General features: G+C 36.6%; 1 protein-coding gene and 1 long non-coding RNA gene across 12 annotated transcripts in view; one reads left to right on the top strand and one right to left on the bottom strand.

Annotated features, from left to right (window-relative positions):
• The window catches only part of LOC131928809 (sodium/glucose cotransporter 4), a 40,496-nt gene extending 16,949 nt beyond the window's left edge, over positions 1-23,547 (bottom strand). The window contains exons 1-5 of the mRNA XM_059284944.1: positions 23,339-23,547; positions 5,764-5,912; positions 3,730-3,798; positions 1,205-1,309; positions 70-129 (exon numbers count right to left, since the gene is read on the bottom strand). Of these exons, the coding sequence (XP_059140927.1) occupies positions 70-129; positions 1,205-1,309; positions 3,730-3,798; positions 5,764-5,856 (327 nt within the window). The 5' untranslated portion in view covers positions 5,857-5,912; positions 23,339-23,547. The remainder of the gene's footprint in view (positions 1-69; positions 130-1,204; positions 1,310-3,729; positions 3,799-5,763; positions 5,913-23,338) is intronic.
• On the top strand, positions 11,893-15,310 carry LOC131928810 (uncharacterized). 11 transcript variants are annotated; one of them, XR_009383846.1, is made up of 4 exons: positions 11,893-12,027; positions 14,406-14,523; positions 14,691-14,833; positions 15,227-15,310. It is a non-coding gene; the product is annotated as an uncharacterized LOC131928810 (long non-coding RNA). The 11 variants fall into 11 exon arrangements; XR_009383842.1 differs by lacking the exon at positions 11,893-12,027 and adding an exon at positions 12,070-12,218; XR_009383843.1 differs by lacking the exon at positions 11,893-12,027 and adding an exon at positions 12,087-12,227.
• Positions 23,548-24,431: the final 884 nt, after the last annotated feature.

Below are 24,431 nucleotides of genomic sequence, written 5' to 3' on the forward strand. Positions count from 1 at the left end.
ACAACTTACGAATTTAAAAAATAGTGTGGGTATTTAAATATGTAAATAATTAGGATAAGTAATACTTACACCCGATGCTATATATACAGGAAGAAAAATATATCCAAGTAGAACCAGAACAAGCATGGCCTGTGAAGACGGAAACAATTTTTTGGGTAACTACACATTATATAGATATATCCATACATACATTACATACAAAGGCCTACAGACAACATATAGGCCAATACATAATATATGTACACACGCAAAAGTCTGTGTATATAAGTACACATACACATACTTACATGCAAGCTACATACATACAACATAGGCATACATAAATAATAAATACAACTTAGCACAAAAGCGGACACACGTCTTGAACATTATCTGTCATTATTATTCCTACACCTATCCCTATCCATCTTTACATCCAGCCTTTTACTGACCCTATCAATATCCTTAAACCCACTCATAACCCTATCCGCAAAACTCTCCCTAACCCAAATACTACACCAATCCCTCTCCATCTCGCTATGGCAATGGCCCTATCCCTAATCCTAAACAAATTCCTATATCTATCCTCATCCATCTCCAATTTAGATATTAGGTCAATTAGTAATCGACATGGGGGTAATGCTCTACTATAGGTTTTCTGGGAGGGGGTGGGGGTAATGTACTCATGAAATCTAACTTAACACTACGATCCACACCACAACTTTCAGGAATTTCTCGGGGGGGGGGGGGGGGGGGTCGGGACTCACCACCTCTTTCGGCACGAATAAAAAAATGTAATTGAAGTAGAAAATATACAATTTAATTTTTTTTATAAACGGCCCCCTCCCTTCTACCCGAAGCAAAAAGTCTGAAAGAAACTCTGTACTCAACTAAATTAACCTATATAATATGCAGATATTTATTTTTTCTTAACGGATATTTACAAACAGTACAAAACAGGCACCCAACATCAAAGTAGTGATTGATCTATGGAAGACCGTGAGGCAATGATAGAGATCTATGTAAAGCCTTGAGCCCATGTTTGTGATAAATGTTATTTATCTATGGAAGACCGCGAGGCAAGACTAGAGATCTATGGAAAGCCTTGAGTCCAAGTTTGTGATAAATGTTATTTATCTATGTAAGACCGTCAGGTAATGCTAGAGATCTACGGAAGGTCGTAAGCCAATTTATTAATCTATGGAAGACCGTGTGCCCATCTTACATTAAGTTCATAGTTGGCCACTGAGATCCCAGCCGCCGCACCAGATCCCGCCAGCCCCACAAAATGTAAACTTCCGATGTTGCTGGCAAACAGGGAGGCGCCCACCTGAAATAACAAAATGTTAAGTTAAGTTAAACAACACAATGTTGACTGGGGGTAAACAATGTTAAATTATGGCAAATAACAAAATGTTAACTTTGTCAAACAACACAATGTTGACTGGGGGTAATGTTAAATTATGGCAAACAACAAAATGTTAACTTAAGTTAAACAACACAATGTTGACTGGGGATAAACAATGTTAAATTATGGCAAACAACAACATGTTAACTTAAGTTAAACAACACAATGTTGACTGGGGATAAACAATGTTAAATTATGGCAAACAACAAAATGTTAACTTATGGTAAAGCAAAAGGTTAAATTATGGTGAAAAACACAATTTTAAATATTAACGTAGAGCAAACAACAAAAGGTTAACTTTTTGTAAATAACAAAACTTTTTGTAAACAACAAAAGGTTAACTTTTTGTAAACAACAAAAGGTTAACTTTTTGTAAACAACAAAAGGTTAACTTATACTTTAATGTAATTTGATCTGCGTGGTCGGGGGGTAGTGAGCTCGACTGTTAGCCTGAACGTCCCTTATTCGAATGCGTAGGATGTTGTTAAGACCTCCAAATTGATGGGTTCTAGACTTCTGACCACAGGTGCTGTTAAACATGTGCTTTGGCCATTGATGGTTTGACCACCGTATAATTATAGCGGCTTTGTCCATGGGTGGTTTGTATATAATGACATGTGCCAGGCCTACTTAATTTATTATTAATCAAACAATCAACACAAAATACAACGTCATGCAAATGTCATGCAAATGTTATATCTGAAGGAATAAAAGTTTGATGATTAAACAAATGACAAATGTGCAATAGCCCGCAGTCTGTAGTGCATCTTTCTGTCCATAGGTCTGACCAGCACGTTGTAAATGTTTCATGTAGGATCCTATACTACTTCACAGCTTTGTTTTCTGTCTTCTGCTGGGTGAGTTTCTTTCAGGCATCTCTTCTGTGGCCACCGCCCACACGCCCCGAACAAAACCAACCAGTGTCCAGCCCCTGGAAATTTAAATTCGCCCCCCCCCCTCAGTAGCGTAGCGAGGGGGGGAGGGGGGGGGGCGGGGGGGACATATGTCCCCGGGCGCCGACCTTAGGGGGGGCGTCAAAATGGGTTGGAAAAACAAATTGAAAGGTTGAGGGGGTTCAAATCGAAATCTCGAGAGGGGGTGGAAATCGAAAGTTTGAGGGGGGGGGGTGCAAATCGAAATCTCGAGGGGGGGGATGCAAATCGAAAAGTTTGTCCCCGGGCGCCGGAAAGGGTCGCTACGTCTCTGCCCCCCCCCCCTCCCCACTTCGAAAGCTGCAAGTGCCCCCCCTCCCCAACCGGAGAAAAATGTCTGAAAGAAACGCTTGGACTGGTGCATGAGACAAGACAAGGAGTAGCCATGGGGTTAACATTGGTAGTTTTACATTCCAGTTTCAGTACAATTGAATATAACTTTTGCAATATTCCTTGGGCACGATAACAGTAGCAGACTGCAGTACTAGCATCGGGAATTGTTTATTTAAGGACTCCAATCGCTGCCGTTTCAAAATATGTGAGAATAATTCGATAGACAAAGCACCTGTCATTAAACCGCGTGTTGACAAAGCACCTGCGATCAAGGAACTGCCTTTGAGATTTATCACAATCAAGCTAACGTTGGTCCAAACCTCAACGATAACTCAGGTGTGACAATAGTGACATTGATTAGGGTAAATCAATCAACACTATTGACTCGTCTTTAACTTCTCTTACACAAACCCAATAGTTGGCCCTTTTAAAAATATAATGTAACACGAATCTGCTTTTTTTGTTTAAAAAAGGATATTTAAATGTATTTTATAAACATCTCGCATACTTTGTTTTTGTATAAGGCATAAATATGTCTAGACTTCAAAATAAATAGTAAAACCTGAAATTATATTTTTTTTTATTGCGCATCAAGTTAACTGCCTTAAGTCAAATTCTCAAGTCAACTGTCAAAGTCAATAGTGTGAAGTCAACTGTCTACGGTCAACTGCCCAAGTCAAATAACTCAAGTTAACTGTCTCAATTCAGATGTCACAAGTTAACTGTCTCAATTTAGATGTCTCAAGTTAACTGTCTCAATTCAGATGTCTCAAGTTAACTGTCTCAATTCAGATGTCTCAAGTTAATTGTCTCAATTCAGATGTCTCAAGTTAACTGTCTCAATGCAGATGTCTCAAGTTAACTGTCTCAATGCAGATGTCTCAAGTTAACTGTCTCAATTCAGATGTCTCAAGTTAACTGTCTCAATTCAGATGTCTCAAGTTAACTGTCTGAATTCAGATGTCTCAAGTTAACTGTCTCAATTCAGATGTCTCAAGTTAACTGCCTGAAGTCAAGTGTCTGAAGTCAAATGTCTTCAGAAAAAAGTTCGATGTAAAAGAAGGTGACATGACTTACAGGGATCCAGTGCATGTTGCGGCCAGCCAGGAAGTAGCCACCTGCACTGCCTCGGTTCTGTCTGGAGGTCTGGTGATACAGAGAACATACAGGGTGATACAGGACATACAGGGTGATACAGGACATACAGGGTGAGACAGAGAACATACAGGGTGATACAGAACATACAGGGTGAGACAGAGAACATACAGGGTGAGACAGAACATACAGGGTGATACAGAACATACAGGGTGAGACAGAGAACATACAGGGTGAGACAGAGAACATACAGGGTGATACAGAACATACAGGGTGATACAGAACATACAGGGTGATACAGAACATACAGGGTGATACAGAACATACAGGGTGAGACAGAACATAGAGGGTGATACAGAACATAGAGGGTGATACAGAACATACAGGGTGATACAGAGAACATACAGGGTGATACAGAGAACATACAGGGTGAGACAGAGAACATACAGGGTGAGACAGAACATACAGGGTTAGACAGAGAACATACAGGGTGAGACACAGAACATACAGGGTGATACAGAACATACAGGGTGAGACAGAGAACACGCAGGGTGAGACAGAGAACATAGAGGGTAGACAGAGAACATACAGGGTGAGACAGAATATAAAGGGTGAGACAGAGAACATAGAGGGTGATACAGAACATACAGGGTGAGACAGAGAAAATACAGGGTGATACAGAACATACAGGGTGAGACAAAACATACAGGGTGATACAGAACATACAGGGTGATACAGAACATACAGGGTGATACAGAACATACAGGGTAAGACAGAGAACATACAGGGTGATACAGAGAATATACCGGGTGAGACACAGAACATACAGGGTGAGACACAAAACACACAGGGTGATACATACAGGGTGATACAGAGAACATACAGGGTGAGACACAGAACATACAGGGTGAGACACAGAACACACAGGGTGATACATACAGTGTGATACAGAGAACATACAGTGTGATACAGATAACATACAGGGTGATACAGAACATACAGGGTGAGACAGAGAACATACAGGGTGATACAGAGAACATACAGTGTGATACAGAACATACAGGGTGAGACAGAGAACATACAGGGTGATACAGAGAACATACAGTGTGATACAGATAACATACAGGGTGATACAGAGAACATACATGGTGATACAGAGAACATACAGGGTGAGATAGAGAACATACAGGGTTAGACAGAGAACATACAGGGTGAGATAGAGAACATACAGGGTTAGACAGAGAACATACAGGATGATACGGAGAACATACAGAGTGATACGGAGAACATACAGAGTGATACAGAGAACTTACAGAGTGATACGGAGAACATACAGAGTGATACAGAGAACTTACTTATATGATATAGAGAGAATACAGGGTGATACAAATAGTAAGTATGTGTGTTGGTTGTGTTACTCTGGTACTGTGTTACATAATTCAGTGTCTTACGTAGGTTATTGTGTTACTTTCACAAAATAACACAAACTACCAGTAGAGCATGTTTACAAAACAGGCCGACATTTAGCGTGACAAACGTGTTTGTTTACACAACCACAGCCGGGCATAGAGATACATGGCAGCTAGATAAAGAAGAATTTACATGTGAAAGAAGACAAATAGTCAGGGCGATTCAATGCCCAGCTTACACAAACAAGTGACACAAGTTTGTTTCATGAAAATTGTTTTCAAAGAAACAACGCTACCAGAAACTTACCCCAAACTGCATTAACAATAAAGACACTTTACGGTAAATCAATAAAAAAAAATACACCCAAACACAAATGAATTTACCAACAACTCCCTCTAAACATACACTCAAAAACAAACGAATTTACCAACACCTTCCATACATACACCCAAAAACAAACGAATTTACCAACACCCTCCAAACATACACCCAAAAACAAACGAATTTACCACCACTTCCCCCCCCCCCACCCACCCAAGCATACACCCTATAAATACATCTCTACCAGCAACACCCCCCTCTCCCCCAGGGTATACAACAACTTACCCATAAGCCCACAAAGAGAACAAAGGCGAAATAGCCGGCGATGACCAGGATGTCGCCTAGATGAAGGTTCGTTCCAGCAAAAGCCTCCACCATTGTCAAGCCGTGTCCTCTCTCAGCCGCTCAACACCAGCTGAAACGTCACACGACAGCTACAGAACAAACAATAATAAACTCCTTGAAATAATTTAAATCATCGTTATAAAAACATTTTTAAAATGTAATATCGCTTACGGGGCAATTTTATAACTAACTGGGCTGTCAAATTTCATGCTAAAATCTTATCTAAGAAATCCCCGCCGCCCAAGTCCTATATTTGCACTGTCTAAGCCCCCCCCCCCTCGCTACACTATTCTAACAACAATCAAGTCTCAACTATCTAGTACAGATTTCATCATTACAGGGATTCTCAACGCGTTGAAGTTAGTGTGGACTGGCAGTGGCGTAGCGAGGTCGGGTGTCACCCGGTGCGGCACTTAATGGTGTCACCCCCCAGAGGCGCAACGACCCTTCACGGGGACAAACTTTCAATTTTCGATTTACACCCCCCCCCCCTCAAACTTTCGATTTGCACCCCCCCCCCCTCAAACCTTCGATTTACCCCCCCCCCTTCAAACTTTCGATTTCACCCCCCCCCCCCTCAAACCTTCGATTTGCACCCCCCACCTCTTAAAAGGCTATTTAACACTCTAATTAATCACTCTATTAAGTGGAATTATCATTTTTCTCTATATATTTTGCTATTTTTTGCCTTGGTGTCACCCCCCTAAATGGTGTCACCCGGTGCGGTCCGCACCCCCCCCCCCCCCCCTCGCTACGCCCCTGTGGACTGGGTCTTGTTGACTAGAAGATATGGCTCAAGAACACATCTAGTCAACGACCATCGGACCTATTGACCAATGATTTATAAACCAGTCGTTTCCAAACTTAGAGCCACGGGCAAGTGTGAAATGGTGGGGTGGTGGTGGTGGGGGCAGAGGAACGCGAAAAGTTCAACAGTAAAATTAAAATATAGATAACCTTTCATATCGTAACATCAAAATTTTTACACAAAAAAAACATACTTTAACCAGTGTCCGCCTTCCGGAAATTTTAAGTGCATCCCCCCTCCCCTCGGAGAAAAATATCTGAAAGAAACCCTGTCCGTTAGTTACAGCCAGTGTTTCTTCCAGACTTTTGTCTCCAGGGTGGGGGGGGGGAGGACTTTAAATTTTCGGGGGGAGGGGGGGTGGCGGTGGCGGACACTGTTAAAAGTATATATTTTCTATACAAATTCTATTTCGTTCTTGGGGGAGGTGGGGGGGGGGGGGGCGGTAGATGCCTGGAAGAAACACTGGTTACAGCCTACTTTAAAGGGTAACCTAAATAACCAAGTGACAAAAGATTAAATACGTTTTTTTCCAAGCCAACAATCACATTCACTGCTTGAAAACGTTTTAAAGTATATAATTATCTAAGCCTACATATATCTTTTTTACGAATTATATACTTTTATTACGAAATAAACAATGCAGTAATTATTAAACCATTTGTTTCCGTACATTTAGACAAAGTACAATTTAAAAAGTAATTGTTAAATATTACTTTGTGTTAGTTACTTCCCATCCACAATGTTTATTTTGACAAGGGAGACAACATATAACTGTTATGCACACGTGATACAATAATAGACACGTTTAACAATGTAAACATAATAATTATTAATAGTATCTTAAAATTTTAATATTTAAAACAGCGTATTACTGCTGTCAAGCTTTAGTATTTTTAATGACTTGGGAATTTATCGTTTTAAACTCGTTAAATTTTTAGAAAACCATGTGCAGTTTTACATTTTTAATTTATAATTACTGAAGGCGGTGCAAAATTAGGTATTAATTAACTAGTTGAACACTTCCTTTAGTGAATTTTAGTTTTGAAATTTTTGTTTACTTAAATAAAAATAAACCGGGAGTGATCTCCCCTAAACTTTCTCGAATATTCTTTTATAAAACAACAGAGGATGGGAACTCCATTTTAAATACTTAAAGTTTTTAAAATAGAATAAAATCTCGTAGAAAAAAGAACTGCACACCAAGTGAACGCCAAATGAAATGTGCATAATAGTGCGCAATATTATTAGTACTTTATAAATTTACATGCGTTTTTTTTGAGAAATCGGAAGTAGCGTAAATTAGTACTTCCGGTCAACGGAAATTACTAAAAATTTGAAAGAAGGTAGAGAATTAGATCTTTTACTTACATGTGAAATTTCATTTATCTATCTGAAATAGTACTCAAGTTATAGGCTTTTGAAAAATTCAAAATAGAAAAAGTACCACTTCCGGTTATCGGAAATCGCTCAAAAGTTGATACGGATCTACGATTTTGATAAAATACTTTTATGTGAAATTTCTTCAACCTAGCTGTAACGGTACTCAAGTTATCTTGTTTACACACACACAGACACACACACACACACACACACACACACACACACACACACAGACACAGACATACGGACAAGATTGCAAAATTATGTTTTTCTGTATCAGTGAGGTGTAAAACGTCGAGATTTGCACGATTACAAGACTTTCTCTATACTTCGTATATACGAGAAAGTAAAAAGATGCCTAAAGGGGTTTTAGAGCACAATCGTGAAAGAGAATGAGATTCAATTATTACAACGTTCAACTTAGTTTTGTAACGTTGTGTCTCGTAAACATTATAACTTAAATATCGTTTCCATATGGAAACGTCAACATTTTGTGCTTTTTAAGGGCGGCGCCGTGTGAATAATAAACCGGGAGTGATCTCCCCTAAACTTTCTCGAATATTCTTATATAAAATAACAGGGGATGGGAACTCGGGCTATAGACATGATTTTTAATCCATTTTAAATACTTAAAGTTTTAAAAATAGAATAAAATCTCGTAGACAAATTAATTGCACACCAAGTGAACGCCAAATAAAAAAGCGCATAATGGTGCGCAATATTATTATTACTTTTAAAATTTACATTAGTTTTTTGAGAAATCGGAATTAGCGTAAAGTACTACTTCCAGTCAACGGAAATGGCTCAAAATTTAATAGAAGGTAGAGAATTAGATCTTTTACTTACATATGAAATTTCATTTATCTATCTGAAATAGTACTCAAGTTATAGGCTTTTGAAAAATTCAAAGTAGGAAAAGTACCACTTCCGGTTATTGGAAATCGCTCAAAAGTTGATACGGATCTACGATTTTGATTAAATACTTATATATGAAATTTCATCAACCTAGCTGTAACGGTACTCAAGTTATCGTGTTTACACACGGACAGACAGACACACAGACACACAGACAGACACACAGACATACGGACAAGATTGCAAAATTATGTTTTTCCGTATCAGTGAGGTGTGAAACGTCGAGATTTGTAAAAATCTCGATTTTTTTTTTTTTGCACGATTACAAGACTTTCTCTATACTTCGTATATACGAGAAAGTAAAAATGATAACCGCTGGCAAAAACAGGACATCAAAGACTGAACATGCTCACGAGGGGTTTATTATAGGGCTGGTAAGTAGGTCATTAAACAGTTATATGGCTCATGCAGGTTTTATTGAGCCGTATAACTGGTTGGTGACCTACTTACCAGCCCTATTGTGAAGGACATCATGTCATCAACTTGTCGTGCAATAAGTACACAGACAGGCATTGCCGTCTTTACAAGTTTTTAGAGCCACTTAACGTCGATAAATCATTATATATACCTTCATATCTTGTAAGGGTGTGTAATTATTACAACAGACACAATTAACACATGTAAGTGATGTTTTTAATTGGTTCATTATCGAAAACGTTAACAGTCGTTTATCTATTGCAATGGTATGTAAAGCGTTAACATTTCAGCTAGCTTGTAATGTTTCGTACTCCAAATAGGTCTGATAGGACACATGGTACCATAGACACGACCCAACGCCTCATAGACACGACCCATTCTGTCAGGCAGTGAATCGTGTCTATGAGGCAGTTGGTCATGTCTATGAGGCAGTGAATCGTGTCTATGAGGCAGTTGGTCGTGTCTATGAGGCAGTGAATCGTGTCTATGAGGCAGTTGGTCGTGTCTATGAGGCAGTTGGTCGTGTCTATGAGGCAGTGAATCGTGTCTATGAGGCAGTTGGTCGTGTCTATGAGGCAGTTGGTCGTGTCTATGAGGCAGTTGGTCGTGTCTATGAGGCAGTAAGTCGTGTCTATGAGGCAGTTGGTCGTGTCTATGAGGCAGTGGGTCGTGTCTATGAGGCAGTTGGTCGTGTCTATGAGGCAGTTGGTCGTGTCTATGAGGCAGTTGATCGTGTCTATGAAACAGTTGGTCGTGTCTATGAGGCAGTGGGTCGTGTCTATGAGGCAGTTGGTCGTGTCTATGAGGCAGTTGGTCGTGTCTATGAGGCAGTTGATCGTGTCTATGAGGCAGTGGGTCGTGTCTATGAGGCAGTTGGTCGTGTCTATGAGGCAGTGGGTCGTGTCTATGAGGCAGTTGGTCGTGTCTATGAGGCAGTTGATCGTGTCTATGAGACAGTGGGTCGTGCCTATGAGGCAGTTGGTCGTGTCTATGAGGCAGTTGGTCGTGTCTATGAGGCAGTGAGTCGTGTCTATGAGGCAGTTGATCGTGTCTATGAAACAGTTGGTCGTGTCTATGAGGCAGTTGATCGTGTCTATGAGGCAGTAAGTCGTGTCTATGAGGCAGTTGATCGTGTCTATGAGACAGTGGGTCGTGCCTATGAGGCAGTTGGTCGTGTCTATGAGGCAGTTGATCGTGTCTATGAGGCAGTTGGTCGTGTCTATGAGACACTACCCATGACATCATAGGGTAGCCCCACTGACCCATCAAAATTATATTTGGTCAAATATTTACTGTGTTTCTTGAAGATGTGTTGAAACTGCTAAAAGTACCCTAATGCAATTTAAAGGCTCAAATGAGGAAAGCTAGTTAATTTGTTTTGTGAGCGGGGTTTATACCGAACCAATCCGTCATTATTATAACGTTAGTTGCCAATTTATATAACTCAGTTACTGTCTATCTCTACCGTGACGTAACGATTTCAGTCAATGATTGCACATATCACTGCAAAATATTAAACATAAATTTTGTTTATAACTTAAGTCCGGTACCCATCTAAGCTGAGTAGACAGACTCATGGATGCCTCGGGATTATGTTTTAACATAAATTCCTTCTTCACTTTTATTGAAGAACTCTTGACCTTGCTATCCACCCGATACCCACCTCCCCTTTTTAGCTAAAATAGTTGATAATGTTTTAACCTTTACCTTTTGAGACCGAATGTCTATTAATTTCATTAACGATAATTACCTTTATTCTAACCGTTTGGAGAACAAAATTAATGTAGATATAATTTCTACATGATAAGTAAACAATTTTTGTTGGTAGTAAGTACCCCATAAATGGGTAGGGGGGGGGGTCAAATGGTGTACCTATTGATTAATTTTTAATACACTGGAAAAAAGTCAATTGATACAATGTAAAATAGCTGTTACAAATCGGTTTTAAAAAATACTTGTAAAATACATGCATGTCGTGTCACATTTCCTTAACGCTCGAATCACTGGCGTAGCTAGGATTTTTGGGCCCTATGCGTAGCGACCCTTCCCGGCGACCGGGGACAAACTTTCGATTTGCACCCCCCCCCCTCAAACTTTCGAAAAAGGGCCCCTATTTGCCTTGGGCCCCTTTTTGACTTGCTTACGTTATTTTTACGGTAGCTACGCCACTGGCTCGAATCCATCGAGACAAAACATCAGACAAAAGACACCCCCTCCCTCCCACCTTCCCCCCCCCCCCCCCCCCCGCCCCACACTAAAGTGACGTCTTATCTAATACCGGTGATATTACCAATTTGGTAAGGGTCAAGGTGTCGTAGATCGATCATTGGGAGCTAAAGTTGTAGGAATCATATTCGTACGTAAATGAACATTACAACATATTTGTGTGCGTCATTATACTATTGGGCATGTAGATCTATGTCGTAATCGCGTCATTCGATCAACAAAACACAACAATCATAGCAACAAATATATTTATAGACATAGAGGTATTCTATATTATTACTAGCGGAGGGGTTATGCGTCATTACACCCCATGCGGATCATCTCAACGACAGAATCGTTGAGCCTCTCTCCGACTGTGTCGCTGAGAATAAAACCCTTTGGTGGTTTCTCAGTCAACACTGTCGTTGAAAATAAAACAATAATTAAACATGCTCTCCACAATTAGGAAAGCATAAACTGTAGGTGTTTTGAAGCTAATATTCCAGCCATTTTGTTTTGACGAGAGCTAGTCCAGATCTAGACTAGAATCTAGATCTACTTGATCAACGATTTACACTGATGTAAAACCTACGTAAATCAAATCTACAAGATCAGGATTTACATTTAGATCTAGAAATCTACATTATTGACTAGAGAGAAAAAGTTAAAAGTATGCCTAGTGCGTCGAAAGTAAATGATAGAATCTAGATCAAAATCTAGTAATTTTTCAGTAGCACTAGATCTAGATCTAGTCTAGATTGACTAGATAGAAAGATAATTATTTCTGTGGCATAGCTGTCCTTTAGCATTTAGGATCTAGATCTACTCAATTTTAAATCTCTTCTATTTCAAGTTGTTTGTAGATCTATATCTACAAGATTAGGCTTAGGTCTAAAAATATACTAAAGTTATAACTACACAAGTTCAAGTACACATCATTCCTAAACTTAATCTAATGCCATTAATGGCTAAAATTCACTGAGCATTGTTGCACTTAAGACTTAAACGTAAGGCCTAAATACTAAATAAAATTATTACGTTAGCTTAATTTTCGTGACAGCTTTTCTCTTCTTTTTTGCCATGCTTAATTTAAGTCACTTTCATGTGCTGGTAGCTTAAAATAAAACTTGTTTAGGAAGTTTATTTCTTTCTCCCTTTCATAATGCTGCAAATATGAGTAAGACGCTTATTATTATAATTAAATAGCTGCGATAAATAATCATTTGCATCTTTTTGGGGTATTTCTTTTACATGAACTGTGAAATACGGTATCTCAAATTTTGCGCGTAACTCAAAGCGAAATATTACTCGCTCAACTGCTCGTATTTAAAAAATCTGGTATGTCTAGGCACTAGAATGTTGAGGTACCACAGGATCTACTAGATCTATGTATTGAAAGAAAACATAAATTAATTATAGAATAATAGGCAAATATAGTAATAAAGTAGGCCTTATAGCTTTAGATTTTATTCAGCCTACTAATAAATAATTAAATAGGCCTAAAGTAGTACTAGATATTAGTTAAATCACTAGTATTGTGTAGGGTTATTTTTATTAAAAAAACAGATCACATCTTATACATTAAGGCGGGCTCAATAAAATAAAAATAATTTATTTAGGACCTAGGCCTATCTTTTGGAGATCTAAAATTCTAAATGAAAAATAAATTATTAATTAGACCAACAATAGGCATAGTATGCTAAATCTATTTTAGTATTTAAATTTAAGGCTCGGCCATCTACTAAAAATTTTATAAATGTCATAAAATGGCCTACTTAATTATAATTACTAATTACTATTAGGCCTAAGTTTAAACTAGAGATAGCCTATTTTATTAGTAGAAAAAGTATTAGTCATAGTTAAGATGGTATAGCCTTATGTAAATTAATGTAATCAGTGTTAGATATTATGATATCGATCAAGCAATTATTATATAATATCGGAAAGGGGCCTAGCACTCTCTTAGTCATTAGTCTATTAGGTCTTACAAGTAGTTTAGCCTAATTATATATTATAGGGCCTATAGGCTGTTATTTAAATTAGGCCAAAGGCTTATTAGGAAAAGGCTTAATAGGCTTTAGTTTTTAATTAGGCAACAAGGCAGAGGCTTAAGTTTGCTTATAGATTTAATTTGAAATTATTATGATATACGCTACTCTGCGACTATCACTATAGACTGCTATAGAGTATATTATAGCCTAGGCCTATCTAAATAAAATAATTCAACTCACTTAGCTTACTATAATTTTTAAAAATGTTTAGTTAAGTATTCAGCTCTCTATGTCAGCTAAGGCCCATAATTGTAATTGTCCTACTGTTAGATCTATTAATTATTTAATAATTAGTAGGCCTAATTATAGGAATTGGGTCTGATACATTAAGTCCTATACATTGGTCGTAGAGTAATACTATTGGGCTAGTAATTATATACAATATCTATACAAGCCTACTTATCGTTAATTTGGAAGTCTTTGCATTGACCTTAGTTTTCAGATGTAGCAGCCTAATTTTTATCAGATTATACCATAAAATCAAAAGTAGACTTGTAGATCTTTTTAAAACAAGGCATGAAATATTAATTTAAATAATATAAATTAAACAAACAGCCTAAATAACAACTACACAAAGTTAAAGTCATAATAACTTTTTATAAAGGTATCTTGAATTTCAACTGGAGGTAGTTTTGATAAATATTAGTATTCTGAACATTAAAATAGGTAGACTTAACATACATTTGTTCTGAAAACATATTTAGAAATTGGTTTTAAAAAATGAGGTTAGGATGGGGGTGATAACTAGTTGAGGATTAGATATGATATTCATTGTGTTTATCCATGTTGTAATTTCTCTTTTACAGGTTCATCCAAAAAAAAGGGAAGATCTGATTTTTACCAGTAATAAGACTACAGCATACTAAATGACACAAGATGTTCTTTCTCTATTACCTCTTACATTTGACATAAAAGTAGGAAAAGGTATGACAATTATTAATAAGCTGCTTTAAATTTCATAATTTGTTTTTTTATAACTTAATTGTACCATTTTTATTTCCAATAATGATAAATATAATTTAGTGTTATTTATATTTTAAAATATTTATATTATACTAGATATAATTTACTTGTATAATATTACTATCCAGGTTTAACAGTCTATGCCTACAACATAGATCTCCAGGACTAAAAGTACACAAAATGGCAATCAGTATATCACAAGTGTAATAACACATGCATCTAATCTGCTTCAGTGGCGAGAACTGGGTGAATCCTCTCAAACATTAATCAGGTAAGTTATCACAAGTTTGCTTTGGTTTATTTTGAACATGTTGATTGAGATAGATTTTTATTTGTATAAATATTGTATTTAAAAAAATATTTTACCTAGTAAAACCAAGTCAGTGGTGATGATTGATACAATATCATTATGTATTTTTTTAAATATTTGTTTTGCAAAATATGCTGATTTGCAGGAAGGATATATATATATATATATATATATATATATATATATATATATATATATATATATATATATATATATATATATATATATATATATAGATATATATAGATATATATAGATATATATATATATATATATATATATAAAACAGTATCATTTAGTGGTTTGTCTTACAAATTTGAATTATTTACTTAATCTGTCTTAACTGCTCAACAGGAACTAGGCATACCTAATGAGCGTCAAGCTGATACAGTAGATGTACAGAAGAGTTTATACGCAAGGTAAATATTGATAAATTTTAAGTTTTCTTTTTTTAAGGATACATGTAGTGTTTTGGGAGAAAGGAATTAAATTATTTAAATTAGGCCTAATAGTTTATTTCTCTAGCTTATGTTTCACTTAAAATAACTTAAATTTTTCCCCCTTTATCACTAAAGCAAAATTTTATAGATATCTATGCCATGATTCATCTCATTCAATCACTTTTTTCTTGTTTTGTTTTGATGTATTAAACTAATTTAAACTAAAGATTTTTTTTTTTTTGCTAATTTTATTATTTCAGATGGATGATTAAGAAAATCATTTTGTTTTGTTTCAGGAAGTGAAAAGTGATGTAAAAGGCAACTAATACTTCCATCTACCATAGTTAAACAAGAATCTGCAAATGGTGATAATTGCAATAATCTTGATATATTAATGTTTGGCTTTATAATTATATGCAATTGTTTCATAAATAAATTATTTCTCAAAATTTGATGTATTTGGTTTTCTTACTTTGTACATAAGATGCAAGTGATTGAAAGCTGAAAAGGGTTGTATGTAGTTATAGTATTCCCAGCACAAGTTGACATTAAAACAGCTGAAGCCCTTTAAAAAAAAAACAAAAAAAAAATAAAATAATCTAGAAATGCTGTTTCTATTAGCTGAGCATATATTTGGAAAAGAACTTAATTGTTTACCAGAGAATACTGTGACCCAGTTTGTACTCCAGGCAAAAAGTGTCTATGGTTAATATTATTAAGTTAAAGAAAAGTATCAAACAAACAGGATAATATTAATAAGCAAGACCTCCACACTAGAGAAGTATGGAATGAGTGTTGCATGGAATTCAAATCAACTTTGATGTTGCTAATTGCTACACTGGCTATAATTGGCCTACATTGATTTTTGCTGAGGTAGGCAACTGTTTTTGTTTAACTTTAGATGTCGACTAAATAAAGAAGAAAACTGACACGCCAATACCAAAATCAAGAACTTGTAAAGTTCGTGGTTGCTAAACCGAGAAGTCCTGAGTTCAATCTCCCGTGTAGATGAGGCTCTATAGTTGGGGATAGCAACCTATCTTGGGGATACAACACTTGTTCTTGGATTGACAAAAGATAAGAAAAGAAATCCAGAAAGAAAAGCAGCTGAACGAAGAAGAAAAAGGCTGGATATATTCGGTATCAACTGTACAATTTTAACAGACACACATTTCAAACTACACATGCATTTCAATGACAAAGTTCAGTGAAGCCATAATGTTGAGTTTGACTGAATGAAGAACGATATTGTTATTTCAAGCAAAGTTAAGGTTTATTGTCTTAAAGACATTGTCGTGGATTGATTTAGACTAAGACTTCCCTGTTAAATAAGCCGACAACGATGGCTCTTTTTATTTCTCGTCTTTGATGTTGCTTTCAAGAACTTGTATGAGATTAGATTACCTACATACATAAGGCTACACAGTTTGGAATCTTGGCTTTCTAATAGTGGACCTGGCTACATGGCATTACCCCCACCCCGTCAATTACCCCCCCCCCCCCCGGAGGAGACCCCCCCCCTCCCGTATTTACCCCCCGGGGCAATTACCCCTTGTCAATAACCCCCCTGGAGAATCCCCCCCTCCCCCCCGGCCTCAAGTTATGATCCTAACTCAAACTCTATACCTATGTATTTCCTTAATCCTAATCGATAAAAAAATGACCAAACCCTAAGCATTCACCTCAGCCTAAAACTTAACACATAACCAAAACCAACTCTAGACTTAGGTTTCAGCCTAACCTTGACCATAACACTAACCCTAATCCTAGCCTTAATCCTAACCCTGACCATAACACTAACTCTAATTCTGAATCTAACCCTAGCCCTAACCTTAGCCCTAACGCTAACCCTAACCTTAGCCCGAACGCTAACCCTAACTCTAGCCCTAACTCTAACCCTAGCCCTAACGCTAACCCTAATCCTAACCCTAGCCGTAACCCTAACCATAATCTTAACCTTAGCCAGAACGCTAACCCTAACTCTAACCCTAGCCCTAACGCTAACCCAAACCCTAACCCTAGCCGTAACCCTAACCATAACCCTAACCCCAGCTGTACCTTAAGAGGTGTGTGCGTGGGGGGGGGGGAGATGTCCTCCTTGGCGGGGGGTAAATGACAGGGGGTAATTGCTTCAGGGGGGGGGGGAGAGAACTAATAATCTGTAAGTCCTACTATTCAATACATTTGGTTAACACAATGTCGTCACACATGTAAAACAAAAAAAGCAGTGTTTTTATTATTTGTATCCTTAAAAAATGCAAAATAAATGCTACGCCATTAACTCAACCCTCTTTTTTCTCGTTACATATCGTCACATAAAGCCACCGCCCAAAATGATGGTGACGTCAATATACAATCATAAAGTGGTCACCCATTAACCACGACTCACTCTTCAGACGATTTTGCACCAAACCCCCCTTCTCTAATTGTAACAAATTTTCACAAAAAGCCAGATCTTCGCTTCCCCCCACCTCCCCCCACCACTCTCTTTAAAAACACTACACCTCAACACATAACCCCCTCCGCCGTTCCCCTGAAACTGCATTTTTACTTTCTCGTATATACGAAGTATAGAGAAAGTCTTGTAATTGTGCAAAAAAATCTCGACGTTTTACACCTCACTGATAAGAAAAACATAATTTTGCAATCTTGTCCGTATGTCTGTGTCTGTGTGTGTCTGTGTGTAAACACGTTTACTTGAGTACCGTTACAGCTAGGTTGATGAAATTTCATATATAAGTATTTTATCAAAATCATAGATCCGTATAAACTTTTGAGTGATTTCCGATAACCGAAAGTGGTACTTTTTCTACTTTGAATTTTTCAAAAGCCTATAACTTGAGTACTATTGCAGATAGATAAATGAAATTTCACATGTAAGTGAAAGATCTAATTCTCTACCTTCTTTCAAATTTTGAGTAATTTCCGTTGACAGGAAGTACTAATTTACGCTATTTCCGATTTCTCAAAAAACGCACGTAAATTTATAAAGTACTAATAATGTTGCGCACTATTATGCACATCTTTATTTGACGTTCACTTGGTGTGCAATTCTTTTTTCTACGAGGTTTTATTCTATTTTAAAAAGTTTAAGTATTTAAAATGGATTAAAAATCATGTCTATATCCCGAGTTGCCATTCCCCGTAGTGTTATATTAGAATATTCGAGAAAGTTTAGGGGAGATCACTCCCGGTTTATTATAATATGTACTGACCTCAATAAACATTGAGTTAATAAATGAATTAATACCAAAAGCAATCTTTTAAAGCCCGAAATAACGGATGAAAGCAAAAATGTGTCGTCACACTTTCCGATCATCCCTTCCCATAAATGAAAAAAAAGCCTCAACATACTAAAGGAGAGTATGGATGTTGATGGAGGATCCCAACGTTAAAAATTAAAGCAGCGCAAAATTTCAGGAATCCATGTTACATATTATTATTTTCCGTAGGTATAACAAAGGTATTTACATTGTGTTTTATATTTTACGAGCCGCTATCATACGCCGCTATTTAGTTGTTTCATTTTCTACTTTTCAGTAATTCATAATTTGTGAATTTGACAGTAACAATGCTGCCACTGAAAATATTTGCTTTAAAACACTATCAGTAGCTCGTTAAGGACGATACCCCCCCTCCCCACCCTACTTTCCCAAAAATCCTACCCCCCCTCCTCGTGAAAGCAGCCCCCTCTGAGTTACCTCCACTAAGTTTCGAACTAAATTATCTGCCCCTAATAGCTGTCACTAAACCCGGCTCTACGATTGTAAACCTTTAGCTTGAACCACAGCTCACCAGACCATGTAGGGATGGGGGTGGTAGGGATAGAGAGAAAGAGAGGGGGCTGCTAGGGGCGCTTACAGCTTGGTGTTTTCTATGGTATCCATGAAGAGAATTATTTATATAGAAGAAATATATATTAAACCAGCGTACCCGTCCCGCGCGTTGCCGCGGTCTCAGAAGACAGACTGACGCAATATTTTAAGAGGATTCCATAATTACATTAGCAATCACGTATTTTTTTACGCTGGACATTGATTTCTAAATCTAAACATTTTAAATGTAATCAAAGCCGGTGTTATATTGCTTTCATCATAGTTGTTGAGGCGCAAATTCTACAGCACACAGTAGCCCATTGTATCCATAATGTATCGCACTCTTTAAAACGAACGTAGGCGCAATAGTGTTTATGAGGGGCCCACACAGGGGCGCTAGACCACACGCCAGTGGTGCAGTAGACAAAAAATTTCCCTACTGTAGGGCGCTCTTTTAAAAGTCATAGTGTTCCTCCCGAAGCCAGTGGCGCATCGGGTCAAACGAATTGTCATCGAATGTCGTGTGCCACAGGGTCAATATTGTAGAGTGCTCTTTAACACAACCTTAGGATATCTCAGGGCGCCAAATCGCTTCCTGCCGGGGCGCCGGCAGACGCGCCTGATTCCATATAGTCAAAAATTATTGTTGCCCATCGTGTCTTTAGTGTATAAATTAAAAAAAAAAAACGAACGTAGGCGTCATAGTGTTCACATGGTAGCACGGGGCGCTTCGGGTTACGTAATATCCGGGGCGCCGGCGGCTGCGCCTGTTGTTGCTTTTTTACCTTAGCCCCCATGCAGTTTTAATATCGCCGCCCTGGATTTTCAGGCGCCAAGCCGTTTATTAACAAAAATCGCACCCTCCAGGGAAACGCCCATAATAAATTTTAATTTTTGTTTTCACAGAAACCTTCTCGTGAGTGTTTTCATTAACCCTCGAAAGTTTAACGGCACTCAGATAAACGATGTCAAACAGCATCCATTTTGTTTTTTACAAACTGTGTAGAGAAAAATTGCACCCTCCAGAAGCGCCGCCCTGTTAAAATAAAAAAAAAATAACCTCCCCTGAAGTTTTATGGCGAGCGGATGAACGGGATTAAACCGCAATCTACTTTTACGTATATATACCCTATATAGGGATCTATATATAGAATCGATTCGCGCCCTGCTGGGGCACCGTGCTTGTGAAATATATCCAGTGGTATTCTTAACTTAAGTTGCATGGCCATAGGATGAAAGGTGTAGTGCTGCATAGAGGACATAAACAAACCCACAAACAAACAAGCAAAACTTCATTATATATATACATAGAGAGAAATATAAATAATTCTACATATGCATATATATATATATATATATATATATATATATATATATATATATATATATATATATATATATATATATATATATATAGCTACATTTGGTGCATATATATATATATATATATATATATATATATATATATATATATATATATATATATATATATATATATATATATATATATATATATATATATATATATATATAGCAACATTTGGTGACTTCCCATTTTCCCCAATGGCGTCAAATTTTGCACATAGTCCACCTATTAATTCATGTGAAAAAAAAGCATCGTTTTCATCGTAAATTATTAGATTTTGGTATCAGCCTCTCTCCGGTCGTCGCTTAGCAAATCTGTTATCCAAAAATTCAACAAGCATGTATTCACCTGTACATTTTGCAGTTTGTGTCATCTCCCCTCACCCCCCCCCCCCCCTGAATGATAGTTTTTAAACGTGCACAGTTAATTGTATATTTTTTTATCTGCAGTAAGTTATTAGTACAGTTAATTCTCATTAGTCATTTATTGAACTGGCAAAATGCTTACTTCTTCTATATATTTTGCTATTTTTCGCCATGGTGTCACCCCCGAAATTTTGCCACCTTGCGCAGTCCTCAGCCCCGCCCCCCCCCCCCCAACCTTGTGACGCCTCTGGTTAGGGGTACTACTTCAGTACAGTAAATATGTATATATATATATATATATATATATATATATATATATATATATATATATATATATATATATATATATATATATATATATATATATATATATATATATATATCGGGGGGGGTATAGTCCCTTGGCACACCTTGTACCTACGCCACTACATAATCATGTTCTTAAGATTATATAGCACATTCTATGTATAAATTCGATAAAAATAGCTATTACGTATTCTGCAATTTTATATTTGTAATAACATATTGTAAACGAAATGAGTCTTAAATTCGATTAAAAAATGGGCCTTTATATTATGTATTTTTTCTATTTTGCAATCATATCATGTATTACTTGTTGTATAGCCTAGATTCTATAATAATATACTAATGTATTCTATATTACATAATCCTATATTATATCGTTTAGTAATCTCTACCCTAATGTTTTCTATACCGAATAATCAATATTCTGTAATTCTAAATTGTGTATAAATTAATCATACAATCTCTAAAATTAATCATAACTATGATCACAATTAAATTCAGCAATCCACTGTATTCATTTATATTGCTAAAAATAATTTAATTTTCAATTTTAAAGACAGAAGATACATTTTTTATAATATTAATTATTATTAGCTCTGTAAAATGAATGGTTGTTTAATTTTTCTTATATTAAATATTTTAAGCGATTAATTAATCGAAATGGTTTTATTCCGTTAGCTAGTTTTTACAGTTTATAACTATAATTAGAGTCTCAACGACAGAATCAAATGAGAAAAAATCTATAGCGTTATTATATACCGACACTGTTGATAAGCCACTCAACGACAGTGTCGTTGAGAATAGTGTAGGATCGGCTGGAATCAAATGAGAAAAAATCTATAGCGTTATTATATACCGACACTGTTGATAAGCCACTCAACGACAGTGTCGTTGAGAATAGTGTAGGATCGGCTGGTCATTACTGTAAGAGGACTAGAATAGAGATTGGAGTTTGTAGTGGGTGGGGTTAAAAGTAAACATATGACGTCATATTTATAAATCTAATAATAGACATGCCCTAACCTTTGAACCTGCTGTTTGCCAGATTAAATATGTGCGTTTGTGTTAGATTTAGTCTTCGATTTAGGCTTTAAGAATTGGGGAAATGGGGGTGGGGTCTATTGGATCACGATATTATTGTTAGTTGTAAAGTTGCAACATTAAATTAATAATCAGAGAGTTACACGGCCGTCTTAAACATAGTTACACTGGTGGCGTAGGTTCTCGTAAGTCATAGGCCTACTCATCAAATTTTATTTAGTGTGCTACTAATTCTAAGCCAAACATTATTAAATGCAGCATATTACTGCTAATGCTAAACAAATACCGCTTTGATGTACGAGGTCTACTAAACTATAGTTATCAATAATTAAAATTAGTCTCCTGCAGATTACACACTACAAGCATTTAACAATGAACACTTTTTTACAAAATTTTAAAGGGTTAAGTAAGGGGCTCAACAATCAACAATGAATAGGCCTATTATATATATATATATATATATATATATATATATATATATATATATATATATATATATAGGCCTATATATATATATATATATATATATATATATATATATATATATATATATATATATATATATATATATATACATATATATAGGCCTATATATATATATATATATATATATATATATATATATATATATATATATATATAGGCCCTATATATAACTATTATTATTATACGTTCAAAGTAGCCACATCTATTATAAATTGTAATCAACGCCTTCTTTATTTAGGCCTAAATATCTTTTAAAAAAAATTACGTAGAAGGAATCTAGATTCTATAGTTTTTAGATTCTAGCTCTAGATCTAGATAAAGCTACGTTTCCTTAAGAAGAGTATTTTAAGACGACTATTCATAACATCATAACAACAAAGTTAGAAGTAGGTCAACCAAATGTTTCTAAAAATTCTGGTTTTAAATTAGGGCATTAACGTTTAATAAAAACTCAGTCGTATTTTTCTGTTTTTAAACCAATTTATGTCGTTTATTTTAGTAAATACTTTTAAAAATACTAAGCGTGTCAGCAGACTTGACAACTGTTAGGCCTAGCGACGATCTAAACAGACGGGGAAACACGTGTGTTACGTTAGGCAACACGCCGGTACAGCGTTCACACACACATTCAAGCGGCGGTCACTTACCACTGGGGAAATAAATAGTAACGGTGACGATGAAGAAATGAGCCCAACACAAACATGATTGTTGACGGTACTCCTCTGCTAATCCACCATTTCGGCTAGTAGATCTAGATCTACATACGGCGAAGAGATAAACCAGAAATTGTCAGAACGCCACATCCACGACAATGTGTTGAGATTCTACGTGCGCAGGCGTGTTGATATCTCACCGATCCGCGTTAGCACGCCAGTTTATTTTTATCACGGCGATCCTCGTAGGGTTAAAATTAGGTCACGATCTGACCTATTTAAAAATTTAATGTGAACTAAATCTATTTTAGCCTTAGTAAATTTTAAAACTGGAGAATGTATAAATTGAACTAGAGAGGGAAGAAATATTTAGTGAGGGAAAACTAGTGGACCATCTAATGTGTACCACTTAGTGAATAGTAGACTTAATAGGCATAACTTCATATAGGCCTACTTTGGTTTTTTGTATGAAGACACCTATGGTTGTATTGATTAGGGGTCGTCCATAAATGACGTCACACTCGTAGGGGTGTCCGTAATTTTGTGACGGTGTGTGATGAGAGGGGGGGGGGGGGGTCAGATGGTGCGACGTAACACTTAAGCATTATTTATTTTAAAAAAGGCAATGTTAACATAATTTTTGTCGTTATTTCGCGTTTTAGAAAACTGTTTAAATAAATTACAATAGGAATTGATTAAAATACTCTATTTCGACTGAGTTCAGACAAGATTTTGGAAAAATATCGATATTTTAAGAAAAATTCAATTACAATTGTGAGGGGGGGGGGGGGTTGTAGGCTGAGGTGTGAAGTCATTTTAGTTGGGGGGGGGTGGATTTTTGTGACGATGTGTGACGGAGGGAAAGGGGGGGGGGTTAAAATCGTCCAAAAAAGCGTGACGTCATTTATGGATGACCATTTCAGTGTTTCTTTCAGGCATTTTCGGGGGGGGGGGGGGGAATCGGGCGATTTAAATTTCCTGGGGTGGGAGTTGGGGTGGGCGGACATATATGTTCTGTATAAATTATATATTTATTTATTATTTATTTATATTATATAAGAAATGCGCACTTAAATTTCTCGGTGGG

This window comes from Physella acuta, unplaced genomic scaffold (genome assembly GCF_028476545.2).
Source record: "Physella acuta isolate Inbredline_101_S28 unplaced genomic scaffold, ASM2847654v3 ptg001552l, whole genome shotgun sequence".
In the NCBI taxonomy this organism is placed as follows: Eukaryota; Metazoa; Mollusca; class Gastropoda; family Physidae; genus Physella; species Physella acuta.